This window comes from Mixophyes fleayi, chromosome 4 (assembly GCF_038048845.1).
Source record: "Mixophyes fleayi isolate aMixFle1 chromosome 4, aMixFle1.hap1, whole genome shotgun sequence".
In the NCBI taxonomy this organism is placed as follows: Eukaryota; Metazoa; Chordata; class Amphibia; order Anura; family Limnodynastidae; genus Mixophyes; species Mixophyes fleayi.
In genome coordinates this window covers 340,366,284-340,388,763 of record NC_134405.1, presented here as the reverse complement: position 1 = coordinate 340,388,763, position 22,480 = coordinate 340,366,284, and the positions used below count along the sequence as shown (strand labels likewise).

Below are 22,480 nucleotides of genomic sequence, written 5' to 3'. Positions count from 1 at the left end.
TTACAAATTTAGATGCGTCTCTGTCTTGCCCCTTTAACACGGCGTGTAATGCCTGATTTTCAAAGTTGAATTTACGCTGCCAGTTTGTGTGTGGGTGTTAGTGAAAAGTGTTTTCCATCCCCATTAAGTCTTTTCAGGTAGAGAAGCTCCTCACATAATGTAAACGGAAAGGTTATGCATTAGATCTCTTTATAAATAGTCATTTATAAATTTGATTGTTCTATTTCTTCTGGAAGTCTGGCATTGGCTGACTTTGAAAATCCCTGTGTGTAAAACTGATAATATATCTGTAATTGGACCGTTGGCCAAGTGCCATAGTACTTACTTTTACAAATTGACCCTATAAAAGCTGAATATCCCTAATGTAGAGTTTGTTTTGGTGTCAGACCTGGTGACGGAGATGCCTGGCGTTAGATAGAGGTCTGCTTTCTATTTACTCGCTGAAACGGATTGTTTTCTTTGATGCGCGGCCATGTGTACACAGCAGCATGCAATCAGATGCCGAGCGTTGCCAGAGCTCCAAGCCTCATCAGATGCTGACTAATTAATTGGGGTTTTTATTTTTTTTACCCCACGGCCTCCTGGGAAGATAATGTGTCTTCTGCTTCTTCATATATCCAATTATCAGTTCTGCTTTTCAGTATTTTGTTGTGTTCTGTGTGTGTGCAAAATTAACTGTTAAACTGCTATATATTCAAAGGAAATATATATATATATATATATATATATATATATATATATATATATATATATATAATTAGTTTTCTCCCCCATTGGACCCTGGTGTTTGTTATAAACCTGACATCTGATGTGAATGCAGGTCCAATCTTCTGGCGCGTGAACAGTAGTTTGTCTATATTCAGTGCTGGACTAAATGTGCTTAAATAAGGGTCTGGGATGTAATGGACCAATTCAGATAAATGTAATATACTTTATTATCTGCACTTTCTTCAGCCTCTTTCTCAGTATGAAATGGCTGATAGAAAAATAAATGCTCCAATGTCTGTAAAATGTTGTTTGTTTGTCTGTTTTTTAACTTGATTTCTAATGTTTAGAAGCCAAAATAAAGTTCATGCGAACTAAATCTGTGCAGAGTATTCCAGGCTTTGTACGGTTAGACGCTCCATTGTTTTGGTAACCAGCGTTACGTTTTGGTGTAAATCATAATCTATTGTTACATTTCTGTAACATTGTATTCTCTCAGATTTTTATTGTCGGTTGTAATGTCTTTACTGATTCATCACGTCCAGTGACCCTGAGCAGGTTATCAAAATACACCCATATCTTCTGTGCCATAAAGCAGAGCACAGCATTGCTGTCTTCCATCTCTCAGCACCAGGCTGTGGAGGAGGAAGTTCCTGTATCTGGTCCCTGGCTGAGCACAGCAGGCAGCTAATGAACTGTGGAAGTAGGGTTATGTTGTAGGTATGAGCAGCGACTACCAGTGTGTTCCTCTCTGCCTGAGCTCAGGGCGGCTTGGGGAGAGGCGTATGGGAGACCCGCGGCTGTCTAATTACAGAAGTCCTCTGATTAAAAGCCCATGTTGGAAAAAAGGAGAGGAGAGATGACTTAGCTCACAGCCATCCAGCTGCTTGCATGTGGTCTTATTGAATGGCTCTTTCCCCTTCCCCCCCCCAGTGCTTGTGTTGTCCCCAGCATGCACGTCAATGAGAATCCTCACCACAGACCATGGGAAGCCTCCGAGCTGTGAAGCGAGTCTAAAATGTGGTTGATAAAGGGGCATGTTTTAATTAAGGCAAACTAACAAAGCTGGCACCTGGTATGAGTTTGCAAATCAATGCTATAAATATGTGTATTTCTGATGCCTTGTGATTTTAAAGGCCTAGTTCTCCTTTCACTGGAGAGCTCTTAATAAATACACTTCCAGACTGTATTAAATCCTACAACAGTGATGAAACGTGCGTTGGGAATAACAGAAGACAGTGAAACTTTATGGCACAGCTCTACTCCTATGTGTGTGCTGTGTAAATACAGGGCAATATTAATAGTAAATAGAAATTATTTGGCTTTAACACTCCAGAAGAAAAAACATAACACATTTTCAATGTAATTTTGAATCAACGCTGTTACACTGTTGGCAGACAAGATTAAATGTTGTGAAGGTATTGACACTTTTTAGGTTTAATCCTCAGGCTCCTGTGTTGTAGAATTCAATGTTATCGACACGGTTCATCAATTCTACCTGAGTTTTATGGATTCAGCTGTTCATTGTTTGCAAACAGGGTTTACTGTATTTCTGCTGGTGGTGGCTAAACAGAGCTGGATAGCGGTGACTATCAAAGGTCTGCATCCCCCGGTGTTTATATCTGAGTAACTGAGTCCCTTTACAAGCATTTGACGCTAGGTATTGGCACTAAAGAATTGGTGGATCTGTGGTTCAGTAATTAGTGTCTCGCTGCAGTTCATGGTGCTATTTGAGGGGAGTTTGTTTGCTCTCCATGTACTTGTAATGAGTTATCTCTCGGTGCTCTTGTGTTCTCAGATGGTCCAAAAATGCTGGCAGGTTAAACGGCTTCTAAATAACAGGTCCTGATGTTTGTGTGTCTGTGGCAGGGAAATAGGACTCTACGCGCCACTGTGGTGGGGATTGATTGTAGAGTGTGTTGGCGCTGTATGTACGTAACAACGACTGGTGTCGTCCTCTCTAATGACCCCCTAAATTAAGGGGGGAAAGGATCGATATTGCCCATGGTCGTATGTTCAATGGGGGATTATTTATTGAAACCCCTGTGAGTTGAGTCAGAGAGGGCTCTACATGATTATCCTCATTCCTTCCAGCACATTGTATGGGAATGGTTAGAACCAGTTCCCAACCTTTAGGTCCGGCCCGGGACATATTTTAGCCATTATTTAGGAACCAGTGATTTTGTAATGAATGATGAAGCCACTTCTTGGGGTGTGTAATGAGTGTGTAATACACACTTGCAGGTAACATATAGCATTATACGGCTTAAAGGATCGGAGTCTGTAGCTCCTCCCACTTCAGCGATAATACATCTCCCCAGAACGGGTTCCAGGCCATTAGAGGTCACACATCATTATAACACTAATAACATGATGGTATTGCAGCAGCCAGGGCTCCTTGTCATACAGTAAATCTGTGGTCAGGACATCACCAGGATCTCTGGTAGTCACAGCACTGAGCGGGGTTTCTGAGCTCTTAGGCCCCACATTGGAGGATGTCCTGGGGCAGCTTATGGACCTTCCTCTGCTGTGAGGCAGAGGCCGGGTGGCTGGAAAGAGCACAGAAGGTGCCACAATGTGCATTATGATGGCCATGGCTACTGGTATCTGTCCAGCAGTTTCCTAGACAGCAATGACTTCTACATATTAGTGTTACTTAGTCAGGTTTCCAGACTGTGTAGAGCAGAGAGCAAATGTTCCCAGACTGTGGCTAATCGCAGGCTGTACTGGGACTGGTGAATACGCTGCTGCTCATTCCCGGGGCCTATGACTTCTGGTCCGTTTTACACCTGAACCCCAGCTTCGTTGTATAGTTTGTTCCCTCACGTTGCTCCTCTTTGCATGTAGTATGTAAACTTTTTTTTCTTCTAGATTCTTTCTGCTTCTGAGAAATAAATCCTATATATTGTGCTTTTGACTCCTGTTGTTTATTAGCTGTATAGTTTATACATCCCTGTGAGCTGGATTTCTTCAGGACTCTTAGAATATTGAGCCTGTGCTCTGCATAAAGGAGAACTGTACACAACTGTAACAAAAGCCATTGGTGGGGCTGGTTGTATTTACAGGTTGATGTGAAGCGGATGGCTCTGCAGTGGGAGGTGCCGGGGATGGGTTAGTCCCATGGTGGAATGCTTTTGAAGTTGTGTTGCAAAACACAAAGCATGAGAGAGAGAGAGAGAGAGCGTGTGCTGATGTAGACAGCTGAGCGCTGATGTGGCTGAGATCTCACATTCTTCAGCTCCTTCCATCCTCTCCATCCACAACATCACTGGCTGCTGGATCTCAGAGTCACACCTGCTGTTTCCAGGCACGACTGGCAAACATCTGTGGCTCCTGCGTTCCACCATTCATTGTCGGAAACAAATAAGACCGGCTGTGAATTGTGTGGATGCACTCTGTGATAGTGTCTCTAACGACGGGGGCCCCTGCTCTTATTTACAAATGGGAGCGAATGTAAGAATTTAACTTGGAAGGAAACAAGAATTTGTTGCAAAATGCAATGTAAACGCAACAAACCTGAGCCCTAGTGAAACGTGGCTGGGTATGGTGTCTTTAAAAACAATAGGTTGGAATTGAAACCGTGACCCTAGCACTGTGAAGTAGCGATGCTAACCAATGTGCTAAAATGCTAGTAAAATGCATGTTATGGGTGGGCATGGGGCTTCCAAGGCGTGTTTATTTTAGTTTTATTAATATTCAATCATGGTTTTTAAATGTATTATTGTTTTCTCTGATCCCTAATGTCCCAATAAACGGATGATATTATCATATATTTATAAGGCACCACAGTGCCGACAGTGGGAAAAACAGGACATGCATAAAACAGGGACATACTATGTAGACAGAATAAATGCAGACATGAAAACAAAGGGTCTGGAGCCCATGGAATATGCATCACAGAAGTGAGTGCTAGCAATAGTGTCAGTAGATCCCTGGCAGGCGTTGAATATTGATGGGTTCTGGCAGGTAGATTGGTACAGGTAGTGCTTGGGTCTCCCCGGTTTCTGTATTTTATAGATTAGATTACAGTACATTGTCAATGTGTGAGTGTCCTGCAAGTTTGTCCACTAAATATCCAGCGACCTTTGAAGAAATGCCGTCATCTGCTCTGTTTGTCTGTTGTACGTATCACCGTCCTCCGATGTGATCATCACTGGACGTTTAAACTGCAGCTGTATGGCCCCATTAATCTGGGATTGATGGGGGTGGGGAGGGGGAACTTTTTTTTGTTGTGCTTTGCTTCAGAGGAGAACAAATTTTGCGGTTTACAGTACAAGCTGTATGATTTCATTTAACGACTTACTAATTGGAGGTGGCTTGATTGTGTGTTTAAACTTGTCTTCCAAAAGCTGAACTTTGTCAACTACAAAGGTTAATTGTCTCTGGCGTTTACCTGGGACGTAATCCTCAGACTTGAGACGTGCGCCGTTCTTAAGTGAACAGCTTGGGTGATGGGTAGGTGTGCTGTTAACCCCTTCTGTGCCGGGAGCACAGACCAGGGTAACACAGGGCTTGTCCTGTAAACACTTGTAACAAAGGTGTCCAGCTCTGATCTCATGATGTAGTATAAATGTCTGCTCTTTAGCTGAATACAGGCGTTTGCTATACATTTATATAGTGCTTTTAGTAACCAACACTAGACTGGTAATCTGATATATTGTGGCACAATTCACATGATGAGGTCTCTGTAGAGCGCTGCGGAATTAGTGGCGCTATATAAATAGATGATGATGGCTTCTCCTTGTTTCAGGTACATGTACTGGACGGACTGGGGCGAGGTGCCAAAGATTGAGCGTGCTGGGATGGACGGGTCACTGCGATCTGTTATTATAGACTCTGACATTTATTGGCCAAACGGGCTGACTTTGGACTACGAAGAGCAGAAACTTTACTGGGCAGACGCAAAGCTAAGTTTCATCCACAAGTCCAACTTGGATGGGTCATTCAGGTAAGCGGCAATATTTCATTTTATTTGTATCCAGTCTAACCCCTAATTTGCATTTTTAAATGTTTGTTTTTGGTGTGTTTTTTTAAGCTTACAAATCATAGAGCAGAGAACCTAATACCGTTAATACGGTACTTTTCACACAGATTTCTTCCTGTGGCTCAGGGAGCTGCAATCAAACAGCTGGCGTTGAAATTACCGTATTAATGGTAATTATGCGTACTATTACCGTAATACTGGTAATAATAGTGTGCAGGCCGCGTTACTTTTTACAGTAACGAAGGCCAATTGAATCCCCCCCCCCTTAGTTATATTTATAGGGGTAGATTCAATTAGTTGCATTGTTCATTAGAGCAACGTGGTCCGTGCATTATTACTGTTACTATGGTCATTTCTCCACAGATTTTTGCTCTCAGCTCTGAGCCAATTACCGTTGTAACGGTAATAATATGCGGACAACGTTGTTCTTTGGAATCTACCCCATAGTGTGAAGGGTTGGAGTGGAATTAAAGTGTTAGGTTTAGACAGCCAAAGAAGGACAGGTTATAATATTGTAATGTTAAAGTTTAATTTACTCTGAGCCAGCGTTGTAGTAACACTTTAACATGTACAAGAGGCATTGTAGTCTGACTGCTTCCGAACCGTGCGATCCGCCTGCACCAAGCCTGCTTCCTGCAGCAGTGAGTGGCTGAGGCGTTCCTGGGAAAGAGCTTAACACACTGGGTAAGATGCTCTCTACCGAGGGAACCTCATTTGTATTTTTCAATGCACTATGCACAAAAGCAAAAAAATATAACATTAGAGACCTGGTGAGACTTGTCCATCTGTGTTTCCAGTTAATAAGCAGTAATACAGATTGCTCAGTGCTGTATAGAGCTTTATCTTGTGACACATTATCCTCAATTCATCCTCATTCACAACCTGCTCCATGGGAGAGGACACGATCGCTTTGATGTGATTTATCTTTTGAACTGAACACACAACATCCGGTAGTATTGTCAGCCTTACAGATTCATACCTCCTTTTATTGCAAGATTTATTGTGGAATTTTGATCCATAATTCTCCCCCAAACTAACTGTACAACTGCAAGAGTTGATCACAAAGCCGTACGTCTGTTGCTTCTTATCGCAGGGTGGGCAGCGCGAACAAGGCGCTGTAGGACTCTTATAATAGACGTTTGTGGGAGCTATTATACTGCTCCAGGGCTAAATAATAAGATTCCTGTAACCATAAAACCCCAGTACCGCATGGACATCTCTGTCTGATCCGTAGACTTGCTCATGTTTGTTCTGCGCTGTCCTCTATCCAGCGTATCCTGTCTGATGGACAGGGGCCTTGACAGGGTTTTGCTGTAAACTTTGGAGTTGGGAAGAAAATTGGGTGACAAATTCAGCACCAGTAATCCTGTGTAACTGCTGCTGTGTTTACACAGCTGCAGGATATTATACTGATACCAATCATCTCCTGATTTACTTTTTCTTAACCCAGCGGCTACCAGATCCTATTCCAGCCGGCAGCTTTTCTTTCTCCCTTTCTGGCAGAATGTTATTTTATTTATTTTTTTTAAATACATTTTATTAAGATTTTTTTAGTACAACTTTTATTGAACTGTTTTGCAGGGATTGACTCTGGGAGGTTGAATAGCAGAGTTTCTGCCCTTTAGCATTTACCTTTGCAGTGTAGATACAGCCGTTTTAAATTTAAATGAATATATAATGTAAGTCTATATAAAAAGTAGGTACTGCTTGTAAAATATGTATTGTAAATAGTGTTCTTATTGTACAATGATAATAATAGTCTCATTATCCTGGGAGACGGTGGAGGAATCCTCGATATCCCAGTTGTTGTCAAAATGGAAGCGGCCAAGTTGTGGACTGAATGCAGCCAATCCGTTCAGCAGAAACCAGCGTCACTATATAGGCATGTCTGTAGTATCTAGTTATCTATTGGCTGCTTCCTTAATACGTTTCATCCAAGGATAATTGTTACACAGTGGTATCTTCCATCCAAACGAGAGTCTGCACCTGTCAAGTCTACTTATCACCTTTTATCTCAGTCATACTTGTTCTATTCACTGGAGATGGTACAGTATATGATTTCGGACGGCTGGCAGCATTGTCCGGATGCCCAGTGGTATGTGAGGGTCAGTAAGGATTATTTGTAGAATGCCATCGATCCTCTGCTACAGGATCCATCCTGGGATCTCCGCCGCGGAGACCGCGCCTGTTGTAACATATAAAGTGTGGCCGGTTTTCTTGAAATCTCATTCAAGGATAAAAATTAATTCGCCCATTAAGAAATCAAAACCAAGAGAGTCGTCCAAAACCTAACAGGAAGCAAATCTATTCCCTGCCGCTTTCTGTCCTGGGTGAAAATGTTTTCATATATGTGATCTATATATTGCGTTCATGTCCTTGTTTAAATTACTTACCAGAAATTCCATTTCTTCTAATAGAGCCGGTTACTACACTGCTGTTCATTATGGAGTCCTGTCAGTGGGTGAACTGTCCTTTTATATCTTCTATACGTGGACTGGTTCCTGCATTTCTATTTTCTTATTTACAGCTTAGTGTATGAATGTTGTGGTTTTTTTTTATATTTGTAAGCTCCTTGGCCTTAGTAACTGTCTTGACCCTCTGTCGGCTATGTACAAGCCTTTAGATATATAAAATATATGTATATGTGTGTGTGTGTGTATATATATATATATATATATATATATATATATATATATATATATATATATATATATATATATATATATATGTGTGTGTGTATATATATATATATATATATATATATATATATATATGTGTGTGTGTATATATGTATATATATATATGTATATATAATTAATTTATTTTGCTGCTATATTATGGAGAAGTGGTTTGAAACGGCATCGGGGTCACCAGCATCGGAGTAGTTTATAGGGGTCTGTTCCTCCAGTCTGTTTAGTCTTCATGCTCCTTCTCCTCCTTGTTCTTCCCAGGGGTTGGTGAACCCAAATTTGTTTTATTTGTAAGTACCAAACGTTTCCAGCTGTGGGGACTCTCTGGCTCAGGGCAAACCTGTTTACTTTAGCCGGCTGCTCACCTCTGGGGATCTGTTTTTCATTGCTCCCTGTGTCTGATTACACTTGTGATAATCTCCCGAGCTCCAGGCAGGAAATGGCAGCGGACAGCAGGACGACTTTCTATGATTTTTCCATAAAGTCTCCTTTTGTTTCACTGCGTTCACAGGCTGATTGCATAAAGAGATCCTTGTGACTGAGTGCATGGAAACGCTGGCTCGTGTTTGTTGTGGAGTGAGCCCTGATTGCACACAGTCTGCATGGAAACGCTTGGTGGGATTTACTTATTGTGGGGCTTATGAAAATTAAATGCATACAGCAAATTGCTAAGGGGTTTTTGTGTCCTTATTTCTACAATGTTTAGATGTTTTTCTGAAAAATACCTTTTTGTTACCTTTCTGAGTACAATAGTACCTCCCACCTGATATACGTTCTCAAGTATCAATGAATACAGTGTGATAGATGGAGAGGTATTTGCGTTGAGTTAAGATGCAAATCTTTTATTGTCAGAGCAAAATAAAGCTCAATGTTTGGAGGGTAAAAGCCGTATAATTTACACCTTTTCTTGTATTTAAATACTTTTTTAATACAATTTGTTAAATGGAATTCTGAAGGTGCTGAATTGTTTTGGTGTAGAATAAAGCTTTAGCTTCTTGTGAGTCCCTCTGTCAGGAAGGTTTATATGGGCTTGTTAATGACTCCTCATCAGCACCCCAGGGATTCTTTTCACTGACGATAGTTACATTACTTTATTGTTCCACCCATAAGGAAAGCAGGCGGATTGCCTCTAAACATCCCCCATGCTTTGATATTGCCCACAGTATAACAGCTGCAGTGATAGGTCTCACGTTGTGCCAATTGTCTCTCACTCACAACTCATTGTATATATCTGCTAGGACTAGCGACCGGTAAATTGTATGTCGTCTATACAGCATCATCCATTATCTTCCACGGCTATAAAGTGTAGTCACTGCAGTGCATTAACACTTTATTAATCAATTATATGTACACAAAACCCTGCATGTCCTACTTACTGTTTGTTCCAGAAATGCTTCTTCTGTTCCCCCTCCACAATACAGATTTCAGTCACTGCACAAAAAGCCTGACTTTGTGTTTTCTAGTGATATAATAAGATGGTCCCTGCCACATTCCCATAGGAGAGAAACATTTCTTACTATCCCTTTTATTTTACACACACCTGATGCTATCAGTACATATATTCTTATGTGTATTTATCTGCCTTGTACCGGAGAGATTACACTGTGCTTTGTTTATATTGCTATTCACTGTATAATGCTGCTCTTCTGGCCTCTTGTCCACTTCATCTTATGTGTGTTACTTTATTTCATGATTTTCTTTTGTTATACTTGTACCTGTGCTACCCCCAGGCTGGAAGGGCCACTAAACCTGGTTGTATCTTAGATACAACCTGGAAGTTGTATCTAAGATCTACTAATAACATCCACACGTCTATATATGTAAAAGTTTCAGGGGACTATACGAGCTGGAGATGTTTAATATAAAGTTGTCTGCATAGGGGAGATATATTCCTGTACACATCAGACTTCCTGTCCGTAGTTCCATTGACACACTACAGTCAGCTTCTCTCCTGCTTGGAATGCCTGATAACAAAGAACAATAGCTTGCACACAGCTGGCACGCCCATGAATAAAATGTGAAATATCTCCAGTGCTGGAAAGATACGTGAACTTTTACATATATATCTGTGAATGTTTTTGTTTTAAACTTAGTGACCTTTTTAATACGTTTAGTTCTTTTTACTTTGTATAAAAACAGAGCAAAATATACAAACCCTAAGAATCCACTGTATGACATCACCTATATTTATACTGTATAAGAAGAAGCCATAGGAGCAGATCTGTGACCTTTGTGGCTGAATGCAGTTATCCATGATCCCTCTTTCTGTGGTCCAGTCTCTCACACGGGGGAACCATGTGACCGCTAGACTGTGTAGGGGGGTAGTTACACAGGACGCACAGTGACGTATCTTGTAGCATTATCTCTGTGATCTTACCGTTTAATTCTTCCTTCCCAGACAAACTGTGGTGAAAGGGTCTTTGCCTCATCCCTTTGCCCTCACCCTGTATGGAGACACCATATACTGGACAGACTGGACCACGCTCTCCATCCTGTCCTGTAACAAGTTCACCGGGGAGGACCGACGAGAAGTGGACACCAACCTCTTTTCCCCCATGGACATCCATGTTTTCAGCCAGCAGAGGCAGCCCAACGGTGAGTGCCAGTTTCAGGGGGTGGCCTCCGCAGTTTACCAATGTTACGGTATTGGAAAACTGTTGTGAATGAGTGCTGTAAATAGTTCCGTACGTCCAAAACAACCGTCGGTCTAGTGATCTGCAAACCTTCAGTTCTAAGCGATCACCTGAATACAATCTGTGTTGGATACTGAGTATGATTTGCCATTGAAACGTTAGATGCAGTCCTGTCTTTCCCCCAGCAGCCACCAATCCGTGTGCCGGTAACAATGGCGGCTGTTCTCACCTGTGCCTGATGTCTCCAGCGACTCCGTTCCATCAGTGTGCGTGTCCCACCGGAGTGCGGCTGAAGGATGACGGGAAGACCTGTATGCATAGTGAGTATGCCGGCTCTTCCAAAGAACTGCTTTTTAAGTTTTATTTTTTGTCTGTTTGCTGTGCCATCTAGTCTCTGGGTTATACTGATATAGGCTTCACAAATCCCTGCTTTTATGTATGAAAAGTGAAGGCTTTAATTATGTGTATTGGGTTCTCTTCCACTGAACTATGTTCCAATGTACGTTCCAACCACTCTTCTCTCAATGGTTGTTAAATGATTTTTTTATTTAATTGTTGAAGATTTTTCGGAATCTACAACGCTGTTTCTGTCTAATGGGTAATTCCCTGGCATTTGGTGGTGGTAGAGGTGTCCAGTGTAATGGAAGGTTAAAGGTAAAGGCTGAGATGTCGTCGTTTGGCTCCCATGTACTGTTCCTGTGTTTGTGTTTCCAGCCCGAATACTAATGGAAGCGACCAACTATGTCACCTACAGGTGACTTTAACTTACTGGCCTATATAGATGCTCTCGTGTTACAGTAACTAAATGCATTGCTCTGTTTTTTGGCTTCCGGATACACTTTTTCCATTAATTAGACACTAATTCTGCTGCTATTGGACACGTTGCATCGCTGCTCTCTGTACACCCATCAGCCAGAGAACAGCTGTATCATATGGAAACCCAATCATCTATCTCTGCCTGATTATATAACGGCACAGAATGGACCTAGCTCAGGCAATGCATTTAAAGCTGCAGGAGGGCATGTAGAAGCCAGTAAATTAAAGTCATCTGCAGGTGGAATACTCCTTTATATGTTCCCCTAAGAAGCTACAACACACATGGTAAGGAAAACAATTCATCTCACGTCTCGGGGGAAGGGTTAACCCTTGCTGTACTCCCTCGTATCTGAGTGAGGGGTGAGAGGAGTCTGTCACTGGTTTGGGGCAGATAACAATCACCCCACAGGTGTTCCCAGGCTGCCCTTTTGTCTGGCTCCTCTCACGCAAACTGCAGCTGCTACAACTCTTAGTCAGACAGACATAAAAAGTGGCAGGTTTTATGGAGCAGAGTCACGGGTTTTTTTTTTTTGGGTGAAACAAATTCTCTGGGTTTCTCCTGAGTTTCCCAGCACCAAACTCAGCCACTTGGTCAGAATTTGGTATCTGGCCTCCTGGAGCCCCTCTCAGCTGTCTGCTTCAGCCCAGGTCTCTCTCTCCCCTTTGTCTACTGCTGGAATGTTGGTCCTGCCCTTAAATCAACATTGAGGAATTCTCCTGCTTGGGCCCCATGTTTGTGTAGGGGGGGGGGCACCTAAATACTGTAATTCTCAGAGCTTCTGCAGAGGGGAAGATATGTCACTAGACTAAACAGTTTTTCACTCTGGATCTAGGCTTTAGTCGAGCAGGACTGAAGCACTATCCTGGGATAAAAACAGAGTAAATCTTATGTTAGTTTTAATTAACTGTTAACCCTTCTAAGCCCCCCTGGCTGGAAAATTGTCTGGATTCATTATATTTGGATAGAGATCTATCCCTTGGAGATCATTGCTCCATTTTCTTACATGAAATGTTATCTCAATATATGCTACAGAGACAGAGTGGGGAGATTGGGTTCTGTCTGTAGATAGAGCCGTTAACCTTACTCTGGTAGTCGGTGAGAGCCCCTTCCCCTCTACCCCCCTCAGTACAGCAGAGTCCTCATACTTACTGTGACTGATTGGCCTCTGCTGACTGCCACCTCTAAATATTCAGGGTGGCCTGAGCATCTGATGGGTAGAAATATCTGGTGCCCCATTGGTCAGGAGCCGCCTGTCGTTTTATTCTGAGCGTCCTATTATTTTGATTCTGTGGCTCTCGTACATTGTTACAGAGGCTGTCTGGGAAGGGGCTCTGGGTACAGTAAGCACTAGGACAGTACTGTATTGAACAAATTGAAATTGAAACCCCGACAATAAACTATTTGGGGGGATCCTTCTCAAGAACTGGAGTATTATAAGATTTTGTGTCCATTTAAATGCATCAAATTGTCTAGTTGAATAACTGCTCGGATTTATCCTATGACAATTATAAACTAGAATTGCACACTTATTTAGAAGTATATTGTTCTCTGAAACCGTTTTTAACGTGCCCAGGTGCTACAGAATTGTTGCTGCTCGCCCGACGGACGGATCTCCGGAGAATATCTTTAGACACCCCTGACTTTACAGACATCGTGCTCCCGCTGGACGATATCCGCCATGCTATCGCTATAGACTACGACCCAGTGGACGGCTACATTTACTGGACAGACGACGAGGTGCGGGCCATTCGACGGGCTCAGATAGACGGCTTGTCCAGCCAGTTCATCGTTGTGTCTCAGGTGTCTCATCCCGATGGAATCGCTGTGGACTGGGTGGCTCGGAACTTGTACTGGACCGACACCGGGACTGATCGCATAGAGGTTACGCGGCTGAACGGTACGATGCGCAAGATTCTAATATCGGAGGACCTGGATGAGCCCAGAGCCATCGTGCTGGACCCTGCAAACGGGTGAGACGTCTGGTTGATTTATTTCACTGCTCTTTGTATCACCTTTAAGGAAAGGTAACATTTTACAACTTTGATGTTTGAGTGGTATACCTGCTGTTCTCCACGTATACTGCCCCCTATAGGTAGTTATGGAGTCTTCTCTTTAACATTAGATAGATCAACACAGCTCATCCTCATCTATGGAAGCCAGTGATGAATTATACATAGTGTTCCTGGTTTCACAGCCAAAATATGGAAGCTTTGGAGAAGAATCTTTACATTTTACCAGAATTGTGTCACTTTCCAGTGCTGCTTTATCTTTAAAAGTCGATTATCTGAATTGGTGTCTGGCGTATAGTTGGATACTCTCTAGCGGGGTAAATACAATCTAACAATAAAAAACAGGAAAACGATTATTAAAATAACAATTATGGTTACAAAATCATTTTGTGCCTATTTTTTTAGGTAGGAAAACAACAATCCAGTGTTGGCCTTCTCCTTTAAATCAGTGTTAGGCAAAAAGTTCAGGTACTTTAAATTATGCATCAGAACTGATATAAGTGTGGACATTCACAGGTGACATTCTACGAAAGGTGGTGTTGCCCATAGCAACCATTCAGATTCTATCTTGCATGATCTTTATAAATTAAAGCACACATCTTATTGGCTGTTGTGGGTAACACCACCTATTCTACAGGTACTAGTTAGTCTAAAGATGAATTTTGATCACGGGGAGGTATTTCCTGTCTGGCGACTAGCAGAAGACCATGTTATTCAGGGAACAATGTTATACTCTGAAGGATTGGTGTTTTATTCACACTTGCTCTGTTTCCACAGTTACATGTATTGGACTGACTGGGGAGAGAACCCGAAGATTGAACGCGCTGCCATGGATGGCTCCGATAGAGCGATTCTAGTGAACACTTCTCTAGGCTGGCCTAATGGTCTTGCCTTGGACTACACGGAAGGGAAAATATACTGGGGTGATGCCAAGACAGACAAAATAGAGGTGGGTTACTGTGATTGTCCTGAATCTTACATATGTTTCCTTTATAAATGCCCTGAGAGCACTAACTCTCTAGTTTATGTTCTGTCCTCTTGTATTTGGCCATATGTCGATTGTAACCTATTGTTACCAATAATGACAAAATCACATTGGGTCAAGATGATGTTTAATTTGCTTTCTTGCAACATATAATTGTCAGCATTCACTGTGCGACATTTGCATGAACAGCTCGAGCTTTTAGAAATGAGAATTCGCCACATTTTGCAGCAATAAACCACAAACATAGATGGCAACGTTTGATTGGTCTCCTCGCTCTGGATTCCTGTACTAGACGTCCCATTGGATAAAAGGGTACCCGCCATAAAAAGGCTCCTATAGGTATTTCTCAATACATCTGTTACATAGATGATAAAGACATGGGACAGTGAGAGCCATGTAAAGTCCGGCGTCCGTTTTAGTTACAATAAGGCAGTAAAGAAAAGATGAATTAAAAGACCTTTAAAAGTATTTGCACAGATAAAGCATTTAGCAGTGTCTAAATGGCACATATTAAAATACACATCAGACTGTGTCTCAGCATCATAGTTTAGCCGACGTCAGGAATATAATTGTAACTTTATCAGAGTGCATTAGAACAGTCGCCGTCCTTTCCCGTTTGTTTCCACGGGGTTGAGTCACAGCCACTGAGTCAGTCGCAAGTTTAGAGAGAATTCCTAACTCGCCGCTCATCCAGCAATGATGTGCCCGTGCCCGCCAGGTATTTATATTACATCAAAGAGGGTTGTCATCTGCAGAGAAGTATCTGGTAAAATATATACTATGGAAGCTCCTCTTCTCCTGTAAGGGGGGTCGACCCGGTCAGGTGCTTTTTGTTTTCATTGTGGTGAGAATAATGTTATTTAAGGCTCTGCCTCTCCGTCCTGGGCTGTGTTTCTTCAGGTGCTTACTGTGCGAATAACACAAAAGACCAGACATGGGGAAACGTGGGTGTTAATTGCATTTGCCTTCCAGTGACTGCTACATGTCTATATTTTTACTTCTAAGTGCAGCCATCGCTTTGTGGGTTCTCCGCCAGCCCCCGAGACGTCGATAAGCCGCCCGCGGTGGTTAATGGAGCCCGGCGGGGGGTCGGGAAGAGGCTTTTGTTCCCCATTTTATCTGGCAGCCTGCAGCAGGCAAGAAGCAAACCGTCTCTGCAGCAGTGACATTAATCTCGCTTCGGTTCCTGAGGAAAGATGGCCGCCTCTCATTGTGCCCTCCCAGCGGGGTGTGGGAGGTGCACTTATTATGAGACTGGATTAACCGTGTGCCTGCCAGTTGTAATTGTATAGCGGTTTTATTTCTACATCCCAGTGTGTCCATGTTTCCATATTAATTCATAAAGGAATGTGACCTCTCGTCAAAAGGTTTTCAGGCCGTAAGAGAGTGAAAAAAATCAGTTTATTGCAAATCAAAAGATTCTTCCTAAAATGTATCTGATTTCTGCCTGCTCATTTGTTGTCAGATTTGTGATGTAGAAATCGCTGCCTATAAACAGTGCTGGCTTAGGAAGCAAAGGTGTATTGTACCTAATGTGCTAATTATAAGTTTGTTGACTCTCTTGTATTAATCCTAATTATTTGTGTATTTTAATTAGTAGTCTTATTTAAACAGCGTCTGGAGAGCTGTGAGTGTCCGTACTGTGTAATGTGCTCCTCTCCAGGCTGAAGGATGTACAAATAACAGGGATTATTATATGGACACTGAGCAACATTGAAACCTAATTTGCCCCTCAATGCAACTAATCCTGATGTGTCTGTCCTTATAATTGGTGTGCAGGTGCTATTTCTTCAGCTGTTTCACCCTGGCTGTACATCACTGCGTAATGTGATTGGTGCTGTATAAAGAATAATAAATAATATAAGAACTTTACTAATATCTGCCATACAGCTACGTTACGAGGGTTTAGTTCTACCCCATACCTGTAATGCGGATACGTGGAATCTGGCGACAGTCCCTAGATAAGACCCCTACATGGGGCGAGATCCCATACGGTAATCTCTGTGTGTGGGCAGCTTTCTCCGGCACCCAGAAAAGTGGGGCCCGCGTGTAATTGTACGTATGCAGGATTGCAATGAAACAATGATTTTCCAATTATGCTAATTGTATTCAGTCTCTCTTTCTGCTGATATCTTGGCATGTAAGTTGCCGAACCCTCTGGCTGTGTATAATGGCTTCAGTTTTGTGTTTCTCTCCCTCTTAACTCCTGACGAGTACATAGAAAAATGTTGGAGAAGAACAATGAATCCCCCTCTCGGGTGTTACAGTAAAACGCTTGTCTTGTTTAGCACGTCTGGTGGCAGCAAATCTGGTGTCTGCAGATTGTTCTTGGTGGTGCCCCCCCCCGTTCCGTGCTCAGCCTGGGGAGCTGGGGAGGTTTGGTGGGAGCATACATGTGTTTCCTGTAGTAGACCATCTCCCCTCTGCGGTTTGCTAATGTTTAGGCTTCTGACCCATAACGTGAAACTCCACACCAGTCAGCCGTTCCCAGAGCCTAAACCACCAAATATTTCATTTACTCTCGTTCCTGAGCTGAGCGGTGACAGGAGGCGAAAAATGGGGTTTAGTACTTAAACTCTGGTGCAGCAAAGATCTGTAGCGGTATATAACTCTGTATGAAGAGAGCTGTATATATGTTATAGGGCATGGTTCAACTAATTGAATGAATGTTCGGTATAACCTGAAATTAGGGACTAAAGACACAGATCACTAGATATTACATCTATACGTTTGTGTGCACAGGCAGTAATCCTTTCAGCTAATAACTATGCAAAACTGTTAGTTCTTATAGACTAAATCTCTTCATGATCAGCATTAACACACCTGTAGATTGTAATATTAATAAACCACCATACCCCCCACAAGAGGATTATTGTTAGAGGATATTAGCAATTACTAGTCACCATTCTGAGTATATTTGTAGAGCCAGACCTTATTTTGTACTACGCAGTTTACTTCATTATTTTACAAACTAATTTTCATTTAAACTACAGAGGCAAGTTCTTGACACTGATAGAATCGATCATTAAGAGTGACTAAATTATCTGTGTTCCTGTTCTGTCGCAGCCTGGAAGCTCATCCCTAACAGTCGGTATTATATACGATTTGTGGATCGCAAATCTGTGCACCTCCACTATATGTCGCAACAAACATTTTAAAATAATGTTTAAAGCCCCGTTTAGGAAAATTAAATGCCTCATTTTATTTTTTTTAACATAACCGTTTCTATTAAAGTGTTATTATTTTAAGAGAGGAGGGATCCAGAAAAAAGGAGAACTGGAAAGCGGAGCAGACAAGATAAAGAATATCACAAAGTAGCATAAGTGTCTTGTTTTACTAGAATTCCAATGTACCTATTTAATGCTATTTTGGATTATTTAGTATAGCACTGTGAACTTAAGCGGTCGTCTTCGTTTACTACATGTTGTGTGGTGTGTGACTTGTAAAGTAGCTTGTATAAGGGAATGGATGGTTGTCTGGATATGTGGGATGAATAGATCTATCCTGGGGAGGTTCAGATCCACTCGCTGTCTGTAGATCCTGAGTGTAACATAAGTGTGTGTCAGTGACTTACTGTGTAATCGGGAGCTATTCTTCTGGTGTGACTTGGTGACTATTGCTCAGTTGTCTAGAGGTCGGCTGCCTATCCCTGGCAACTGGCCCAGTTAAATTTGTTTTAATGGAGAAAGCAGAGCTTAAAAATCCCCTTCCCCCTGCGAGAGAGTCCAGAAATCCTTCTTAATAAAATACGTCGTGGAAATACTCCCCAGGAAAGCAAGCAAAGCGTTTTATGAAGCAGAATCCATTCCCGATAGATAGATCTTAATGTAGCGTAATCTGACACAGCTGACTTCAGTATCAGCCGGTTATCTGGAGGTGTCTGTCTCGGCCTCTGGCACATTATGTAGCAGGAAGATATTATATGTACATAGCTTCATCAGACACAGAGCATGTGGGGGGTATTCTCTGTAAGTGTAGGTACATTGTGGTAAATATAAATAAAACGTTGGTTGTATGTTCATAGACAGTCGGTGAAAGTCTGGGGGTTTTCCTGGCTATACGGAAATGCAGCTTCCACCTCTCATACAGACTGATTCTTGTTATGTTTGCTGTTTAAGGTTTTGCAGTTGATGATATCAATATGACGTTACATCCAGAATTACACAGGAATAGTGCATTGTATGGTTAAAGAGCACACAACCCTTTCTGGACTTTAATGTTAAGGTGTTGTATTGAATTAAGTAACAGAATTGGTCAGACATAAAGGGAAACTCCACCTTTCGGAGAATTCTATTGTGCAGTGTTGTTTTATATTACCTGTGTAGACACAATTGTGGCCAGACCTGAGCTTCTGTCCTCCAGGTGCTGGACTTGAAGGTGGAGTTCCCCTTTAGCTAATCTTTGCCTGGTGTTTGTCCCATTTATTTCAATTAAAGGTTGTGGGAAGCTGTTGTATTTTTACATCATTCTGGAATGGGGGGAGAAATTTGTCACTTTACAGGTTGTGATAGGGTAACATGCTTTGTCTGAGTGCAGCTAAGTGCGTGAGCCGTGATATATTGGTGATTGAAGTGGGATAGCGGACGTGTGCTATGCTTTGCTATTTGTGCTGTTTTATCCGTAGACATTTACTCATTAATGTTGGTTGAGAAAGAAAATAATTTTAAACTTTTAATCAAAGTTGGCATAAAAAAAAAAATCGGGTGTGAAAATCCACCCTCCAGTTCAGCTGCGATATAATGTGCACATTCCACCGTACAGCACTGGGGCGCACAGATGCACTTTGTCATTTGTAACATCTGGTTTGATGAGTGGTTGTTTCGTCTAGGTCATGACCACGGAGGGTACCGGTAGGCGGGTGCTGGTGGAAGACAAGCTGCCCCATATCTTCGGTTTTACACTTCTGGGGGATTATGTGTACTGGACGGACTGGCAGAGACGCAGCATTGAGAGGGTCCACAAGCACACAGGGGAGCGGGAAGTCATCATAGACCAACTTCCTGATTTGATGGGACTGAAAGCCACCAACATTTATAAGATATCAGGTGAGCTGTACATCTGTGTGTCCGACAACCCTCCAAGAACATACAGAAACTGTACCCTTATCTCAGCATGTATGTGTGTGTTGTACCCTTATCTCAGCATGTATGTGTGTGTGTTGTACCCTTATCTCAGCGTGTATGTGTGTGCTGTACCCTTATCTCAGCGTGTATGTGTGTGTTGTACCCTTATCTCAGCATGTATGTGTGTGTGTGTTGTACCCTTATCTCAGCGTGTATGTGTGTGCTGTACCCTTATCTCAGCGTGTATGTGTGTTGTACCCTTATCTCAGCGTGTATGTGTGTGTTGTACCCTTATCTCAGCATGTATGTGTGTGCTGTACCCTTATCTCAGCATGTATGTGTGTTGTACCCTTATCTCAGCGTGTATGTGTGTGCTGTACCCTTATCTCAGCATGTATGTGTGTGTTGTACCCTTATCTCAGCATGTATGTGTGTGTTGTACCCTTATCTCAGCGTGTATGTGTGTTGTACCCTTATCTCAGCGTGTATGTGTGTTGTACCCTTATCTCAGCGTGTATGTGTGTTGTACCCTTATCTCAGCGTGTATGTGTGTTGTACCCTTATCTCAGCATGTATGTGTGTGCTGTACCCTTATCTCAGCATGTATGTGTGTTGTACCCTTATCTCAGCGTGTATGTGTGTGCTGTACCCTTATCTCAGCATGTATGTGTGTGTTGTACCCTTATCTCAGCATGTATGTGTGTGCTGTACCCTTATCTCAGCGTGTATGTGTGTTGTACCCTTATCTCAGCGTGTATGTGTGTGCTGTACCCTTATCTCAGCATGTATGTGTGTGCTGTACCCTTATCTCAGCGTGTATGTGTGTGCTGTACCCTTATCTCAGCGTGTATGTGTGTTGTACCCTTATCTCAGCGTGTATGTGTGTGCTGTACCCTTATCTCAGCGTGTATGTGTGTGCTGTACCCTTATCTCAGCATGTATGTGTGTGTTGTACCCTTATCTCAGCATGTATGTGTGTTGTACCCTTATCTCAGCGTGTATGTGTGTGCTGTACCCTTATCTCAGCATGTATGTGTGTGTTGTACCCTTATCTCAGCATGTATGTGTGTGCTGTACCCTTATCTCAGCGTGTATGTGTGTTGTACCCTTATCTCAGCGTGTATGTGTGTGCTGTACCCTTATCTCAGCATGTATGTGTGTGCTGTACCCTTATCTCAGCGTGTATGTGTGTGCTGTACCCTTATCTCAGCATGTATGTGTGTGCTGTACCCTTATCTCAGCGTGTATGTGTGTGCTGTACCCTTATCTCAGCGTGTATGTGTGTTGTACCCTTATCTCAGCGTGTATGTGTGTGCTGTACCCTTATCTCAGCGTGTATGTGTGTGCTGTACCCTTATCTCAGCATGTATGTGTGTGTTGTACCCTTATCTCAGCATGTATGTGTGTGCTGTACCCTTATCTCAGCGTGTATGTGTGTGCTGTACCCTTATCTCAGCGTGTATGTGTGTTGTACCCTTATCTCAGCATGTATGTGTGTGCTGTACCCTTATCTCAGCGTGTATGTGTGTGCTGTACCCTTATCTCAGCATGTATGTGTGTGTTGTACCCTTATCTCAGCATGTATGTGTGTGTTGTACCCTTATCTCAGCATGTATGTGTGTGTTGTACCCTTATCTCAGCATGTATGTGTGTGCTGTACCCTTATCTCAGCGTGTATGTGTGTGCTGTACCCTTATCTCAGCGTGTATGTGTGTGCTGTACCCTTATCTCAGCGTGTATGTGTGTGCTGTACCCTTATCTCAGCATGTATGTGTGTGTTGTACCCTTATCTCAGCATGTATGTGTGTTGTACCCTTATCTCAGCGTGTATGTGTGTTGTACCCTTATCTCAGCATGTATGTGTGTGTTGTACCCTTATCTCAGCGTGTATGTGTGTTGTACCCTTATCTCAGCGTGTATGTGTGTTGTACCCTTATCTCAGCATGTATGTGTGTGCTGTACCCTTATCTCAGCGTGTATGTGTGTTGTACCCTTATCTCAGCATGTATGTGTGTGCTGTACCCTTATCTCAGCATGTATGTGTGTGTTGTACCCTTATCTCAGCATGTATGTGTGTGTTGTACCCTTATCTCAGCATGTATGTGTGTGTTGTACCCTTATCTCAGCGTGTATGTGTGTTGTACCCTTATCTCAGCATGTATGTGTGTGCTGTACCCTTATCTCAGCATGTATGTGTGTGTTGTACCCTTATCTCAGCATGTATGTGTGTGTTGTACCCTTATCTCAGCATGTATGTGTGTGTTGTACCCTTATCTCAGCATGTATGTGTGTGTTGTACCCTTATCTCAGCGTGTATGTGTGTTGTACCCTTATCTCAGCATGTATGTGTGTGTTGTACCCTTATCTCAGCGTGTATGTGTGTGCTGTACCCTTATCTCAGCGTGTATGTGTGTGCTGTACCCTTATCTCAGCGTGTATGTGTGTGCTGTACCCTTATCTCAACATGTATGTGTGTGTTGTACCCTTATCTCAGCATGTATGTGTGTGCTGTACCCTTATCTCAGCATGTATGTGTGTGTTGTACCCTTATCTCAGCATGTATGTGTGTGTTGTACCCTTATCTCAGCGTGTAT

The 22,480-nt window shown here is 42.5% G+C and overlaps 1 protein-coding gene across 2 annotated transcripts in view; it reads left to right on the top strand.

Annotated features, from left to right (window-relative positions):
• Positions 1 to 22,480, top strand: part of LRP6 (LDL receptor related protein 6) — a 45,611-nt gene that overhangs the window by 7,121 nt on the left and 16,010 nt on the right. The window contains exons 3-8 of one of the 2 annotated variants that reach the window (XM_075210666.1): positions 5,456 to 5,653; positions 10,778 to 10,974; positions 11,198 to 11,332; positions 13,403 to 13,799; positions 14,616 to 14,787; positions 19,652 to 19,868. In XM_075210666.1, the coding sequence (XP_075066767.1) occupies positions 5,456 to 5,653; positions 10,778 to 10,974; positions 11,198 to 11,332; positions 13,403 to 13,799; positions 14,616 to 14,787; positions 19,652 to 19,868 (1,316 nt within the window). The remainder of the gene's footprint in view (positions 1 to 5,455; positions 5,654 to 10,777; positions 10,975 to 11,197; positions 11,333 to 13,402; positions 13,800 to 14,615; positions 14,788 to 19,651; positions 19,869 to 22,480) is intronic. The other variant, XM_075210667.1, reaches the window with a different exon arrangement.